General features: G+C 43.4%; 1 protein-coding gene across 2 annotated transcripts in view; it reads left to right on the plus strand.

Annotated features, from left to right (window-relative positions):
- Positions 1 to 17,523, plus strand: part of sema3ab (sema domain, immunoglobulin domain (Ig), short basic domain, secreted, (semaphorin) 3Ab) — a 321,287-nt gene that overhangs the window by 218,381 nt on the left and 85,383 nt on the right. For both annotated transcript variants that reach the window (XM_041202609.1, XM_041202608.1), the window contains exons 6-7: positions 4,107 to 4,200; positions 12,689 to 12,808. In XM_041202609.1, coding sequence (XP_041058543.1) covers positions 4,107 to 4,200; positions 12,689 to 12,808 — 214 coding nt within the window. The remainder of the gene's footprint in view (positions 1 to 4,106; positions 4,201 to 12,688; positions 12,809 to 17,523) is intronic.

The following is a 17,523-nucleotide window of genomic DNA, read 5'->3' on the forward strand; positions in this document are numbered from 1 at the left end:
GGCCCTAAGCTTCTTCCTCGAACAGAGGCCCGAACAATCCCCATCCACCGCTACTCTCCTCCGTCTGGCTGAACTTGTTCTCACACTGAACAATTTTTCTTTCAACTTGTCTCACTTCCTCCAAATAAAAGGTGTGGCTATGGGTACCCGCATGGGCCCCAGCTATGCCTGTCTCTTTATGGGGTACGTGGAACATTCTTTGTTCCAGTCCTACTCCGGCCCCTTCCACAACTCTTTCTCCAGTACATCGATGATTACTTCGGTGCTGCTTCATGCTTTCGTCGGGACTTGGAAAAATTTATTAATTTTGCTTCCAATCTCCACCCCTCCATCATTTTCACATGGTCCATCTCTGACACTTCCCTTCCCTTCCTTGACCTCTCTGTCTCAATCTCTGGTAATAGACTGTCCACCAATATCCATTACAAACCTACCGACTCCCACAGCTACCTCGACTACAGCTCCTCACACCCCACTTCCTGTAAGGACTCCATCTCATTCTCTCAGTTCCTTCACTTCCATCGCATCTGTCCTGATGATGCTACCTTCAAAAACAGTTCCTCTGACATGTCTTCCTTCTTCCTCAACTGAGGTTTTCCACCCACAGTCGTTGACAGGGCCCTCAACCGTGTCTGGCCCATCTCCCGCGCATCTGCCCTCACGCCTTCTCCTCCCTTCCAGAAACATGATAGGGTCCCCTTGTCCTCACTTATCACCCCACCAGCCTCCGCATTCAAAGGATCATCCTCCTCCATTTCCGCCAACTCCAGCATGATGCCACCACCAAACACATCTTCCCTTCACCCCCCCGTCGGCATTCGTAGGGATCATTCCCTCTGGGACACCCTGGTCCACTCCTCCATCACCCCCTACTCCTCAACCCCCACCTATGGCACCTCCCCATGCCCACGCAAAAGATGCAACACCTGCCCCTTCACTTCCTCTCTCCTCACCATCCAAGGGCCCAAACACTCCTTTCAAGTGAAACAGCATTTCACTTGCATTTCCCCCAACTTAGTCTACTGCATTCGTTGCTCCCAATGTGGTGTCCTCGACATTGTAGAGACCAAACGTAAACTGGGCGACCGCTTTGCAGAACACCTGCGGTCTGTCCGTAAGAATGACCCAAACCTCCCTGTCGCTTGCCATTTTAACACTCCACCCTGCTATCTTGCCCACATGTCTGTCCTTGGCTTGCTGCATTGTTCCAGTGAAGCCCAACGCAAACTGGAGGAACAGCACCTCATCTTCCGACTAGGCACTTTACAGCCTTCTGGACTGAATATTGAATTCAACAACTTTAGATCTTGAACTCCTTCCTCCATCCCCACCCCCCTTCTGTTTCTTCCCCCTTCCTTTTGTTTTTTTTCCAATAATTTATATAAATTTTTCTTTTCCCACCTATTTCCATTATTTTTACATCTTTTATGCTCCCCCCACCCTCACTAGAGCTGTACCTTGAGTGCCCTACCATCCATTCTTAATTAGCACATTCGTTTAGATAATATCACCAACTTTAACACCTATGTGTTCTTTTGTTCTGTTGTCTGTGACATCTTTTGATGATCTGCTCCTATCACTGCTTGTTTGTCCCTACAACCACACCAACCCCCTCCACTTCTCCCTCCCCACCCAACCACCACCCCCCACCCCCCCACCCCACCCCCCACCACCTTAAAGCAGCTTATATTTCACCCCTCTCCTTAGAATCACTCAGTTCTGTTGAAGGGTCATGAGGACTCGAAACGTCAACTCTTTTCTTCTCCGCCGATGCTGCCAGACCTGCTGAGTTTTTCCAGGTAATTCTGTTTTTGTTTTACTCTCCACATTGTCTCTTCAGAAGAAGAAACCCAGCCCTTTTCGTGGAGCATCTCCCTGGGCTCACCAGATGTCCAGACAGAGATGGCCATGTTGATGAGTGCATTGCTGAGATTCACCTGAGGCTAAACCAGGTGTTGGAGGTGGTGTCCAAGAGGACGGAGAAACAAGCACTATGAAGAAAAATGCTATACGATCACAAGGCTGACAAGGTGGACCTTCCGATTGACACAAGAGTATTCCCCTGGAACAGGAATGTCCGGGGTCGGAATAAGATACAGCATGTCTGGGATCCTGAACCCCACAAGGTCATTAAGCAGCTTGACACTGGAGCCACAGCAATGTTGTTGAACCTGTAGCCAGAGGACAGCCTCAGAAAGTGGTTTCTAGAGGGGAGTTTCTAGAGGCAGGTTATTCCCACCTGTAACCAAAAGGCCTCAGCTATAGCCAAAGTGCTGGTATGTGATTTGTTCATCCTCTTTGGTGTCCACTGCCAGATTGACAGTCTGGCAGATGAAATGGGAGCAAGTCGCTCCCTCAGCAGCATCACTGAATTGGCATTGTTGGCAGGCAGGAGCTTGAGCGAGAGGGAATGCTGGAGTAACCTGTGTGTTGTAAATCCAGGGGCAGCATTCTGTATGAGGGGAACAACTCTGGAACTTGGAGAGGGCGCACAGATGATCGGCAGCGAGGCTGCAGCTGAAGCAGCAGGTGCGGCCACTCATGTAACCCCAGGAGACAAGGCCGATCTGGACCTCTACACGGCTGATCCCTTACAAGGCCTGGATCCCATTGAAAGTGCCAGTCCGGATAAGGGGCTGAGAAGGTCATCTTGACTGAATGCCGGATATCATTCTAACCCTTAGCGTTTGCATTGATCAGTGATGCACAATGTAAATGCTGCTGCCAATGTGCTAATCGTCATAGCTCAATTGAAGCTGCTGATCTCACGATTGCTTAGCAAACAGTCGCTGTGATGTGCTTGGCTGCTGGGAAGACAGCTCTCAAAAAGGGAAGCATGCAACAGGGGAGGTGAGCGTCGCAACTTCTGGTCTCCGGCTTTGAAGCGGGGCTGAAGACTGGGCCCCGCCCACTGTGGGGAATTCCCTGTGGGGCAAAGGTCGCCGGCCTGAGAGGACACTAGGCAGTTGGTCCTGGGGTTCCCCTCGGATTAAGAGCCAAAGTCCTTACAGAAGATGGTGGGGTGGAGCCTAAGGCCAGAGTGCGGGCTGAAGAAAACTGGGGGTGGGGCCTGAGCCAGGAGTGTGGGCTGGAGGGGAAGGAGGGACCAGAAGCCTAATATGGAGAGAGAGACGGAGAGAGAGAGGGAGAGAGAGAGGGGAAGAGAGAGTGAGAGCACGCCTGCAGCCTGGAGCTGGGGCAGCATTATCAAACCTGGCAAGTCACTGCACTGAGGGACCCGGACCACTTATTTCTTGAAGTTAAGGTTTCCTTTGAGAGTTTATACACTCTTGATGCTGGTAAAACAAAGGAACCTTGTTTTTTTAATCTTCATGCAGTCTGTGTGCTTGAGTTTCACATTATAATTTGATCAAAGTTTTCAAAACATGAAGGGGAACAATAGGGGCCCTGGGACTCAGGGAAATAGTGTAAAAATTGGAACCTGATCTTTCAGGAGGGAAGTTAAGAAATATTTCTACACACGAAGGGTGGCAAAATTTTGGAATTATCTTCTACAAGTGACTGTTGGTGCAAGATCAATTTTAAATTTTAATTCTGAGATTGATAGATATTTGTATAAAGGCATATGGGGCAAAGGCTGGTGTATGGTTATCTATCAGTCATGATCTCATTGAAGAGGCTCGAGAAGGTTATCTTAACTCATTTATTTCAGCAACGTGATGTTATTAGGCATTTCATGTGCTAATATCACAGACAGTAGTTTCTACCCTACAGTTTCTGCAAACCAGACACATCAGTGTTCAGGTCATACATGTTTATAGATTACTCCCCAATTTACAATCCTTGTGCTAAAAGTCTTGACTGTCATACTGATGTGCAAACTCACTTCCCTGCAGCCAGAGGAAGTAAAGGTGAGTATGTATGCAGTAGATTTTACAAGGCAGGCATATATGAATTATTGAATGCTGCAACCTTGAAAAATGTAGTAAAATGTTCTTGTTCTGTAAAATCATTTGAAAAACATCATTGGGAGATTTATAATTGTCTCATTAATCTTTGTAATAAATTATGATAAAGAGATTCACTTATTTAGTTTAGCAAAGATCTAGAATTGTATTAATCATTGTTTATTTCTATGCAACTAGGAAAATGTATTCAAACTCGAAACATCGCACTTTGAGAATGGAAGAGGGAAAAGCCCTTATGACCCAAGGCTGTTTACCACTTCTCTTTTAATTGGTGAGTAAATTTGGAGTTTGATAGGAATTAACAAATTTAACCAATTCAATGCTTGTGTTCCACATTCCCATTAGTTACAGCACATGCTCCATTGAGCGCTTATATATAATCATTATAAGCATGACCACACTCAAGCAACGTACGTAGAAGTCAGACCATCTACACTGTATGAGTTCTGCCCTGTGCTGAAATCCTAACCAGCCCTCATGCCTCCCAAGCTCTCTCAAATCAAAGTTAGCAATGAGATAAATATAATCAGAGGGCCTAACAATTGTTGCGAACCACATTTCTCCAATCTTGTGTGACTTTTATCTTTCAATATAAAACAAATATATAAAGCCAAAAAACATGCAAACAATTAGAATCTGAACCTGTGAGTAGCCACTAGACTCTGACAGGGAAGAGTTTGTACTTTGAGCTGTTTGAAGTTGGGCAACACTACAGCAACTGTAAGGTCAGGTACAGGAGAATCAGTGATGCCTACAAGCAATAATGCTATAATATGACATGACCATTGAGGTTAAAGGCAAAGAAAGCATTGCTTTTCCATAGTTCCTGTCAATGCTTAACTTGCCAGCTTTTCTTAGCTGGGTGAGGTAAATAATTAAAGATAGCCTCATCTGTTGCTGATTAAAATCCTGGACGTTGGTGGATTTCTAACTGTTCTCTATTCTGTGTATTATCCAAACAAATCAATAAGGGTTACATTGGGCTGGACTTTCATGTAGCCGGGGAGACTCTGCAGAGGTGAAAAGATGAACTTGATTCCAGGACTCCTGACCCTATCCTGGTGCCCTCAAATTTCACCATTGCAGTTTAAGGGTACAGGCTGGTGCAGATCATAATCCTGCACCCTGAACTACTGACCTGGCCAGCTCCATTCAGGGGATGGTCATGTCTTAGTCCCCCCACCCCTGCCCCCCCACCTCCCCCCCCCCAATTTTCAAGGAGTCAGACCAACTTTTAAAGTACTCCTGTTTGACCCAGAGGTGTCGTGGGCCATTGCCTGGATGAGGGAACCTTTTGAAAGGTAAGTTCAAGGCATTTTACACATTTCCCGTATGCCAAGCTATGTCCCTCTAACCAACTCCATGGTGCCCCTATACCCTCCATGCCAAGCTATGCAACTCCACCCATCCCCCATGACATACCCATACCCTCCAAGCCAAGTTGTGGTGCTTCCATCCCTATTAACCCACTATACACTCTGTGCAGAACCAATGAACCCTATAGTAATAATAGAATCTCATTTATTCATAATGTTTAGTTTCTGAAAGAAAACTATTTTTGCTACAGTGCCATAAAAATGTCAATCATTCAGGCCCTTTAAAAGTATCAATTGCTGAAACAGCAAACACTTGAAGCCTTTTCACCTTGTCTAAATAAACATTGTGCAATCGACAGAATAGATCACAGAGCAATCGCTATCTATCAAGCAATGTTTTCCCCAGGGTGCAGCTATTTCAACAGGGTAATGGATTTCTGAACTCTCAGCTAAGCTTCATTATGCATTTTTGGTTGGGAGACCAGGCACCTGTTAGATTATTGAAACAGCTATACCCCAGGGAAAAGATTGCTTGATTGACAGCTCTGGCTCCCTGATTTATGCTGTCAATTGCACAATGTGTTTATTTACACAAGAGAAAGACATTTCAAGTGCTTATAGTTTTTGCTGTCAATACGTTAAAGGGTCTAGATACTTTTATAAGACTGTATTGAAAAATGTTTTTTTTTATAGATAGTAAATGGTTATGAATGAATGGTTGTTTTTAAAGCTCTTTCACATATCCTATTGTTACTATAGAATTTGTTGGTACTGTACAGAGTGTATAGTAGGTGAATGGGCATGGAAGTGCCATACCTTGGCATGAAGGGTATGAGGGGTCATGGGTAGTGAATGGAGGGGCATAGCATGGCATGGAAGTTATGAACGGCAATGGGTGGAGAGCATGAGGTGGCGTGAATTATCATGGATAAGGCATAGGGAGTGTGTAGAGTGTGAAAGAGTGTGAGGGGTGAGGGCTGGAGGTCCTTTCTGTTTTTGTTATAACTGGGATGAAGCCCTGTAGCAGCATGCCAGGCCTTTTAAACAGTCTCCTTTGGCAGTCAGCTGCCCCTTTGGTTGCCTCTGACCTCTTTCAGGGCAGAGGGAGGGGGAAGGGGTGGCAATGGGCCTGACTCCAGTTAGCACCTGCCTTCCCGGGGCAAAAATTTCATTTTTCCAGGAATATCCTTCCGAGGCTGGCTGGCTGAACAGTGGAAATCTCCCGACTCCCAAAAATCAAGCTCATTGTGAGAGAAAGCTGTTCCTGGTTGTGTTGCAGTTTCTGATGGTGCATGGGATGCATATCAAGTTTAATATTTTAGACATGCTACTATTTCCATGTTAGAAGTTTGTAACAATACAGCTTTATTCCAATCTTCCTTTCAAGTTTTATTTTATCTGATTTTATTCCTTGAAACTCAGTGATCAGGATAGCAGGAAGAGGAGCTATTTGCACTTCTGTAAGAAGGTTCAGGTAGAATTAGTCTCTTTGCAGATACTTTATCAAAACTTTACAAAGACTCAAATTTGTATGTAATACAAAATCGGATTTTAAAATGATGGGGTCACTAGGTGGTGAAAGTCAGACAACACTGAATTGTGTCTCATACAGACAACATCAACTGAGTTGAATTAAAAGATTAACACAGTCCTTTAGTAAGTTCGATTTACTTATGCCCCAATATAATTACTTTAATTAAAAAGTTGTTCTATCAGTGATAAAATTACATTTAATACAGACATCCTAAGAAACTGATTTTGAAAGAGAATCTACAATCCTTAGAGGAAGGAATCCCTCGAGTAATCTAAAGATCCTGGATAAGGCCAAGTACTTAAAGTAATACTCTAGGAAAAGTATTGCAAGATGAGTTAATGTACCACTTATCAATTCAAATTTTCTAATGTTGTATTAAAATATTAATTAATAAACTTATTCTATTTGTGCAATGACACTTACTTAGAGTGACTGGTAATTGTGATCAGAAAGGAAAATAAGACTTTCATATATCGGTTATCCAACACCTTTCATGACCACAGAATGCCCCAAAATTCTTTACAGCCAATGAAGTGCTTTTGAAGAGTTGTTGCTGTTATAATGTAGGACACATGGGCAGCCAACATGCAGCAATGTGATAGTGATCAGATAATCTGTTTTTGTGATGTGACTGAGGGATAAATATTGGCCAGGAAACCAAGGAGAACTCCCCCTGCACTTCTACAAAATAACCGCCATGGGACCTTTTTCATCCAAAAGACAATGATGATGAGGGACGACAGATTTCCTTCCCTAAAAGGCACTAATGAGCCAGATGAATTTTTATGACAATCAGCTGTGGTTTCATGGTCACCATTAAACTTCTAATTCCAGATTTTTATTGAATTCAAGTTTTACCATCTGCCCAGGTAGGATTCAAACCTAGACCTCCAGAGCATTGCCCTGGGTTTCTGGAATACTTGTCCAGTGACAATACCGCTATGCCACCACCTTCCCTATCTGGGAATGAAAGCTGTTACCAGTAAAGGTGACCATGAAACTACTGGATTGTCTGAAAAGCCTAACTAATATGCAACTGTCCTTACCTGGTCGGGCATGTATGTGACTCCACACCTACGTGACTCCTAACTACCCTCTGAAATGGTTCAGCAAGCCACTGATATCCAAGACAAATAGGGATGGGAAATAAATGCCAGCCTTGCTGGTGACACCTACATCCTGAGAGTTACATTTTAGAAAAAGAACTATGTCAACAGGAAAATGTCTGCAATTGTCATCACATAAAACTTGCCTTGTTACTTTTTGTGTTCAGATCTATCACTGCTGCATTGGAATTATCTCTTGAAGATGTCATCTATATTTTTTTTACAAGTTTGATGCTCCAAAGCACCAATAAATAGCTTTCATGTTACTCCCAGATATATGATAAATCTATATTCACACATTTTCCATCATAAATCTGCATCTGGGTAGGAAAATAAAAATCCTTGTACTCTGAGCTGTTGGATCGTTCACCTGGCCACCTTACACATACCCGTTGCTATTCTCCAGGGATTGATTTTTATTATTATTCCTGTCGGAATCAATAAACCCTGAGCCAGCAGGAACTAATTCTAGTTAGTATTGAAATGCAGGTAGATAGCGAAAGAGAGCAAGAGTGAAAGAGGAAGGAAAGGGGTTGTGACTGAAAGAGTGCTACAGACTATTGAGGTAAGATTCCTCCTTTTTTGAAAACCAGGACAGTGTCCAGTTTGTTTGAGAATAGAGAGCTGCTAACAACATTGTATTCAGGGAAATTGCAATTGGAGGTTTCAGATAATGGAGTCCCACAGTTCTGAGAGTGAGTCAGTAAATGTGAAATTTGGCCTCCAGGAAGAAATGATGGTAAACACTCCAACAAAGGAAAGGAAAATCAAAACTGAGAGAGAAGTAAATAAATCATAATCACAAAGAGAAGACAAGAAAGATACCAAAAAAAGGAAAGCAAACAGCTGATGTAATGCATAATTAATACCATATATTCCCTTCCACCTCTGTATCCCTCCCTCCTTTAAAATGCTCCATATAACCTGCTGCTTTAACCAAAATCTTGATCACCAATCCTAATCTTTTTACATTGATCGGTGTCAAAATTATTTTACTACCTTAACCATGCTATATAAATGGAAGTTGTTGTTGTTTATATGGATTTTTTAAAATGTAGGCATTAATCTGGTTGACTCCTGTGTTTAGAGGTCACACAGATGAGCTTAGTGTTTTGTGTCTACATGGTAACAACGCTGGGAGACAAATATATCCCGAAGTGCCAAAGCTTATGAAGTGCTCCATTCCCCAGGAGTTACATTTCTCACCTTGTTAAACAGAAGCACCAGAAAAGCATTGCTTTGACTCTCACATCGTGGCACAAATGTCAGCACCTATTTCAAGACTTGGCAATGGAATTACCTCCACTCTCCTGCCCAGATTTTGGCCAGAAAATGGGGGAAATATTAGGCACTGAGCTCATCATCACCACACACCCTGACCTCAAATTCTCTCTTCGTCCTCCCCCACCCACATCCCCCCCCCCAAACCACCCCACACACCGACCCCCCCAACCCCCCTCCCCCCCCCCACCGCCGCCACTGTGCTACATCAAATCCACATCTGCCTCTGCTGCTCCATATCCACCCACCACAAGTAGTTGCCAATGGGAAGGGGTGAAACTTGGAGAAACTGTCAACCTGTTTTTCACTCTGCCCCATATAACCAGACAAAAGGGCCTCTGATTCAATTTTGCACATTTTACATGAATGTCAAATTTCACCATCCTCTAACTCCCATACTCTTGGTCAATTTCCCTTCCATCCACCCTTGCTTCAGCCAAGGCATTCAGAGGGCAATACATTTGAGGTCTTTGAGCTGCAAAACCATCTGCATCATCTTGTCAGCCACTGACAGGCTCCTATTTGCTGGTGGGAATCATGTTGGAAACCAACCATGATGGCCCCATACCCTGAACCCAATAAACTGGGTCGAGATCATGGCAGCACAAGGGCACAGACAGATATCCCACCCTGACCTGCAAGGGGAGGGATAGGAAAATCTCACTTTTTTGAACGGTGTGATTTTTTTTATCCACAGTCAATTAAACTTTCCTGTTGAGCGTGTAGTATAATTTTATCCAGATATAGATTCAAAATTACTCCAAGTAGTGACAGGGACTGTGGAAAGGGATGTCAACTAATTCAAAAGAACTGAAATTTCCCAGATATGAATAACAGTATAGTGCAATATCTTATTGTAAACTAAAATAATATTTGATGTTTTGTTTGAATTCTTTCATGGGATTTGGTATCACTTTAAGGCCACAGCATGTATTGTCCTTGAGAAGGTGGTGGTGAGGTATCTTCTTGTACCATTGCAGTTCATCAACTGTCTAATGGTCTACTATCTGAGTGGTTTGCTCGGCCATTTCAGATGGCATTTAAGAGCCAACCACATTGCTGTGGGTCTGGAGTCACATGTAGGCCAGACCAGGTAAAGACAGCAGATTTCCTTCCCTAAAGGACATTAGTGGACCAGATGGATTTTTACAGCAATTAACAATAGATTCATGGCACCATTACTGAAACTAGCTTTATATCCTCGATTTATTAATTAATTGAATTTAAATTCCACCATCTGCCACAGTGGGATTTGAATGTGTGACCCCAGGGAATTACCCTGGACCTTTGGATTGCTAGCTCACTAACATTACCATTACAACACCATCTTCCCTGGTGATGCTGGCATATTAAACACCGGAAAATTATTTTTTTAAAACAGCAAAATACGTTCATTTAAAATACCACTTAATGTATAAAAACAGGATAATGTTTCTCAGCCTGGGACTTTGATGGTGTGAAGTGTAACAGTTTTGCATGACACAATATGTGGTGTCACATTTTGCTCTTTAGATGAACAATAAAGTAGGCAAGTTATTACAGATGTGTTCCGACCAAGATGAAAATTATTTTTAAGACACTTTTTGAGGTTTGTTGCTTTTGCATTGAGTAAGTATTTCTGGCAGATGATGATATCATTGCTCAATTTAATTTGTGCCTAATTTGTCATATATGTAGCATTACGTATTTTGCATTAAAATCAGTGAGGAAATAGTGAAGCTTAACATTTTCTCCCTCATTAACATAAACTGCTGATTCTGTCACACCATTGCTGATCATTCCAACTTCAAGGGTAGCGTATTTGGGTAGATTTTATGAATTTGAGCTTTAGATTTGAAGCTGTGGATACCAAAAGCGCAAAGCAGGATCTTGGGAGCAGAGATCAGTAATGGATAAGAGATCCTCCAGGACCCACTTGTCCAGTGTTTGTTCTAGGAGCACACTTTGTAAAACCTGCCCAATGTTAGGTCAGGTGCCCGAGTGCTTAATATGTGAACAGGTTGCAAAATTGACCACTTGACTGATAATCATCCTTATTGTTGAACAGGATAAGCTTAACAGAAATGAATTATATTTAATTTTGCCTTGGAAATGTTACCCACTTATACAGGGCATACCTTGTTTACCCAGGTTTACAGACTAAACAGCAGCTGTGAATGAACTGCCTGCTTTTACAGTGCCACAGTTTTCTCCTTCTGCTTCCATTACTCAGTCAGTTACATCCACACATGCTTCTCCTGCAGGGGAGTGCAAATGAAGCATGGGCTCGGCACTCCTCTGAGGCATTGTCAGCAGGAAACACACTTTTAATAAGGCTAAAACAAACAAGAGTGTCAGCTTGTCCCTGGAGTGGGACATTCTCGCAGCACTTGAGCCAAGCAAGAACAGACAGACCACGTCAAATGTATTAGTTATAGTGGCATTGATTGTCAGCTACCAGAAAGAGTTGAGTCAGTGACCATAAAAGCAAACATTGCTGTTTGATATGAAGCTTTTCATTACACAGTTTACATAGAAAGGCAATAAATTATGGAGCTGAAATGTCAGCTTTGGAAAATTACTGCACTGTACATTGCAACTTCACTTCTAAATTTAAGTAAAAGATAACACAATTTTCCTGGAAACTGTTACTAGACAGTAACGTATGAAGAGGTTTGGTTGACATCATTAACCATGCAAGCAAAACCTGAATAGTGTCTTAATATCACCCTGATTCCTAAAGTGGCTCTATTCTATGAAGTTGGAATTTTATTAAACTGCTCGGGTTTTATTATTTGCCTGTAGTAGATATCATGTTGACATTCAATGGATGGCATGCGACATAATTGAACTATATAACAAACAGAATTACAAAAAGCTGAGAAACAACAACTTGTATTTATGTAGTGTCTTTAATGTAATTAAGTCTTTGAGGTGCCTCACAGGAGCATCATCAAACACTGAGACAATAAGGAGATATTTTTCCTTGAGGGCTGGTGACCGAATGTTTAGTCAAAGAGGTCGGTTTAAGGTGAACTTTATAGGAGGAGAGGGAGATTGAGAGGTGGAGAGGTTTAGGGAGGGAATTGCAGAATTTAGCTCAGGCAGTGGAAGGCACCACCACCAATGGTGGGTGGAGCAGTGAAAATCAGAGATGTGTAAGAGGCCAGAATTAGAGGGAGGGCTGAGATCTCAGAGGGCTGTAGAGTTGGAGGAAATTACAGAGATAGGGAGGGGTGAAGCCATGGAGGGATTTTAGAATCAAAGTGTTGCTGGACTGGCAGCCAGTGTCGGTCATTCATCACAGGGGTGGTGGGTGAACAGGATTTGGTGTGAATTAGGATTGGAGCAGCAGAGCTTTGGCTGAAACTAAATGAAGGAACAAGGCACCATTCCATCAAGATCGAAAGGAATAGGAAAACAGATGAGATCAAGGAGTCATTACTGTCACCAAAGTTGAGTTTTCAAAACTTGTGAAATCTATGATTCCATATACGATGTAACAGTTCCAACAGTGACAACTTTGTACTCCCTAATTCACAGATGGAGAACTTTATTCCGGCACTGCAGCAGATTTCATGGGTAGAGATTTTGCAATCTTCCGCACTTTGGGACACCATCACCCAATAAGGACAGAACAACATGACTCCAGGTGGCTGAATGGTAAGTAGACGGGGGTGATTAGTCCCACAGACTAACTTTCTTCACTTAGTTCCCTCTAGCCCTACAACCCTCCGAGATCTCAACAGGACCTCTAATTCGGGCCTTTTATACTTCTCCAATGTCCATTGTTCCGCCCACCATTGGTGGTGGTGCCTTCAGCTGCCTGAGTCCTAAATTCTGTAATTCCCTCCCTAAACCTCTCCACCTCTTTGTCTCCCTCTCCCCCTAATATATTTTAAAACATGTATCCTTTGAATATACTGGGAAATTTTGTTTTAATTTGTATTCAGCTTGCTGAAAACACTTCAACTTTTTCTTGTTCTTTGTTATCCAAAAATATGTAATTATTTAAAGGATGAATGTGGTCCCTCCATAGCATCTCAGTGATTCCAATTTGTGACTGGTTTAAAACCAGTACTGGAAAGCTTGATACGGACAAGTAACTTTTTAGTTAGCTGATATTACTGCTTCATAATACACTGACCTAAACTAATGTTGAGAAAAGGTGGAAGTTAGCTCTCCTGTTTGTTTTCCCAATGGAACTTCTGCCTTTTCTTCCTTCAACTCCCAGCCACGTCATGGATTCTGCCTATCAGCCCCTGTATTCCCAGTAGAGGATTGACAGAAACCCAGCTCAGGTGCTGCACCCTGGGTTTTGCCTGCAGTTATAGTGATAGAGCAGGAGAGCCCCAAGAAAATTCCTGATCTGGGTGTTTTCGGTGTTTGACTATTGGATGTATCAGAGCTGATCTGATTCTCTCCTCACCCAGTGCCTGGTTATCCATATTTTCCAACAGAAATCATTAGATAGTGACCCTGGCTTAATTTGTTTCCCCTTCCCAAACACTATAGTTAAGGCAAAAACAAAAACAGAATTACCTGGAAAAACTCAGCAGGTCTGGCAGCATCGGCGGAGAAGAAAAGAGTTGACGTTTCGAGTCCTCATGACCCTTCGACAGAACTTGAGTTTGAGTCCAAGAAGAGTTGAAATATAAGCTGGTTTAAGGTGTGTGTGTGGGGGGCGGAGAGAGATAGAGAGACAGAGAGGTGGGGGGGCGGTGTGGTTATAGGGACAAACAAGCAGTGACAGAAGCAGATCATCAAAAGATGTCAACAACAATAGTACAAAAGAACACGTAGGTGTTAAAGTTAAAGTTGGTGATATTTTCTAAACGAATGTGCTAATTAAGAATGGATGGTAGGGCACTCAGGGTATAGCTCTAGTGGGGTGTTTTTTTTTTTAAATAATGGAAATAGGTGGGAAAAGGAAAATCTTTATAATTTATTGGAGAAAAAAAAAGGAAGGGGGAAACAGAAAGGGGGTGGGGATGGGGGAGGGAGCTCACAACCTAAAGTTGTTGAATTCAATATTCAGTCCGGAAGGCTGTAAAGTGCCTAGTCGGAAGATGAGGTGTTGTTCCTCCAGTTTGCGTTGGGCTTCACTGGAACAATGCAGCAAGCCAAGGACAGACATGTGGGCAAGAGAGCAGGGTGGAGTGTTAAAATGGCAAGCGACAGGGAGGTTTGGGTCATTCTTGCGGACAGACCGCAGGTGTTCTGCAAAGCGGTCGCCCAGTTTACGTTTGGTCTCTCCAATGTAGAGGAGACCACATTGGGAGCAACGAATGCAGTAGACTAAGTTGGGGGAAATGCAAGTGAAATGCTGCTTCACTTGAAAGGAGTGTTTGGGTCCTTGGATGGTGAGGAGAGAGGAAGTGAAGGGGCAGGTGTTGCATCTTTTGCGTGGGCATGGGGAGGTGCCATAGGAGGGGGCTCCCTCCCACAACTCTTTCTCCGGTACATCGATGATTACTTCGGTGCCGCTTCATGCTCTTGTCGGGACTTGGAAAAATGTATTAATTTTGCTTCCAATCTCCACCCCTCCATCATTTTCACGTGGTCCATCTCTGACACTTCCCTTCCCTTCCTTGACCTCTCTGTCTCAATCTTTGGTGATAGACTGTCCACCAATATCCATTACAAACCCACCGACACCCACAGCTATCTCGACTACAGCTCCTCACACCCCGCTTCCTGTAAGGACTCCATCCCATTCTCTCAGTTCCTTTGCCTCCGTTGCATCTGTTCCGATGATGCTACCTTCAAAAACAGTTCCTCTGACATGTCCTCCTTCTTCCTTAACCGAGATTTTCCACCCACGGTCGTTGACAGGGCCCTCAACCGTGTCCGGCCCATCTCCCGCGCATCCGCCCTCACGCCTTCTCCTCCCTTCCAGAAACATGATAGGGTCCCCCTTGTCCTCACTTATCACCCCACCAGCCTCCGCATTCAAAGGATCATCCTCCGCCATTTCCGCCAACTCCAGCATGATGCCACCACCAAACACATCTTCCCTTCACCCCCCCGTCAGCATTCCGTAGGGATCATTCCCTCTGGGACACCCTGGTCCACTCCTCCATCACCCCCTACTCCTCCACCCCTACCTATGGCACCTCCCCATGCCCACGCAAAAGATGCAACACCTGCCCCTTCACTTCCTCTCTCCTCACCGTCCAAGGGCCCAAACACTCCTTTCAAGTGAAACAGCATTTCACTTGCATTTCCCCCAACTTAGTCTACTGCATTCGTTGCTCCCAATGTGGTCTCCTCTACATTGGAGAGACCAAACGTAAACTGGGCGACCGCTTTGCAGAACACCTGCGGTCTGTCCGTAAGGATGACCCAAACCTCCCTGTCGCTTGCCATTTTAACACTCCACCCTGCTCTCTTGCCCACATGTCTGTCCTTGGCTTGCTGCATTGTTCCAGTGAAGCCCAACACAAACTGGAGGAACAACACCTCATCTTCTGACTAGGCACTTTACAGCCTTCCGGACTGAATATTGAATTCAGCAACTTTAGGTTGTGAGCTCCCTCCCCCATCCCCACCCCCTTTCTGTTTCCCCCTTCCTTTTTTTTTCTCCAATAAGTTATAAAGATTTTCCTTTTCCCACCTATTTCCATTATTTTAAAAAAAAAACACCCCCACTAGAGCTATACCTTGAGTGCCCTACCATCCATTCTTAATTAGCACATTCGTTTAGATAATATCACCAACTTTAACTTTAACACCTATGTGTTCTTTTGTACTATTGTCGTTGACATCTTTTGATGATCTGCTTCTATCACTGCTTGTTTGTCCCTACAACCACACCCCCCCACCGCCTCCACCTCTCTCTCTCTCTCTCCGCCCCCCACACACACACCTTAAACCAGCTTATATTTCAACTCTTTCTTGGACTCAAACTCAAGTTCTGTCGAAGGGTCATGAGGACTCGAAACGTCAACTCTTTTCTTCTCCGCCGATGCTGCCAGACCTGCTGAGTTTTTCCAGGTAATTCTGTTTTTGTTTTTGTTTTGGATTTCCAGCATCCGCAGTTTTTTTGTTTTTATCACTATAGTTAAGGGGTAATTTACATTAGTTTGTTTTTCAAGTCCCTCACACAGCTATGCTATTGTGAGGCAAATGTAAGCTCCGTTATTGAGAATCTGGTGTCACAATTTTACACACATTCAATGCCTGCATTTCTTATCATTTTTAAGATATGATTTGGTCTATACTAAAATCACACTTACTTTGATTCATATCCTGAATATAAGCTATTATCTGATACCAACAAGTCACCATGAGGATCCCTTTGTGAACTATTCCGTGGATTCCCCCATGCCGCACACTGGCTCCTGCCCAAGCAACAGAAAGATAACCTGTTCTAAGATCAACGCTGCTTTCACATTCAAGGTAGACAGCATGGAGAGAAAGGAACAATTCCAGTTACAGCCTTACAAAAGGGCAAGAAGAGAGACTTGCAGTATGTCAAATTATAGGTTCAAATTAAACATATTGCTCCATGCTGTAACTCATTGGTGCACATTGCTTTAGTGCCATCATTCTGCCCCTTTAGTTACTAGTTAAAAGGGCTTTAGTTACTAGTTAAAAAGGCTTTAGTTACTAGTTATAAAGGCCAGGTTTACTACTAGAGTCCAGCAAGCTCACAGGAAACCCTTTATTTGCAGCAATGCAAAATGAATAAAATGAACACTTCTCTTTTGAAATACGACTGTTGTTCTTAATTAGGACATTCCCTATTTGTCTGCTTGGAAAGTCTTGTAAAATTTCTATTGATCTGTTTAATAAGTGCTAGTTCTGTCAGAAACCATTTTGCCATGTGTGTTGTAATTTGAAACATTGTGAGATTGGAGGTTTAGGATGTATCATCAGTTCTGACTATGGCCCAAATTTTCGTTGAGCCTTTGTCAAAATAGCACCAGAGCCCCAATTCTGGAAGCCCTGCCCCTGAACCCAGCACCCACAATTTTCACCAGGAGGGGGAATGGGAAGGGGGCTGTAGTTTGCGCACCCATGGTTCATGTAACCGTGCAACTGTCTTCAATCCGATCCAGTTTTTGGTAGAGGGATGTCCAAAACATGACCTGTCGGCTTAGACATTTCAGCAAAAGACCTAACGCTGCCAAGGTTACTCGGAGAGGTCCAGGTGCCTTTTGGATAGGTCAGGTGCCCTTTAGTATTGTTAAGAGTAGACATGAATTTTCCTAATAAGTAGGTAAACTCATTGGAACTGTTAAGCTGTCAAGGCAGTTAAATCTGCAAGGTCTTTAAATTTTTGGGGTAAAAGCCTACAGTTGAAAAAAATCAATTGCAATTTCACTAGCTGTCTGTTGACATAAGCCTGAAGGTTATCATTATAGGATTAGTGC

Source organism: Carcharodon carcharias, chromosome 13, assembly GCF_017639515.1.
Source record: "Carcharodon carcharias isolate sCarCar2 chromosome 13, sCarCar2.pri, whole genome shotgun sequence".
Taxonomy (NCBI): domain Eukaryota; kingdom Metazoa; phylum Chordata; class Chondrichthyes; order Lamniformes; family Lamnidae; genus Carcharodon; species Carcharodon carcharias.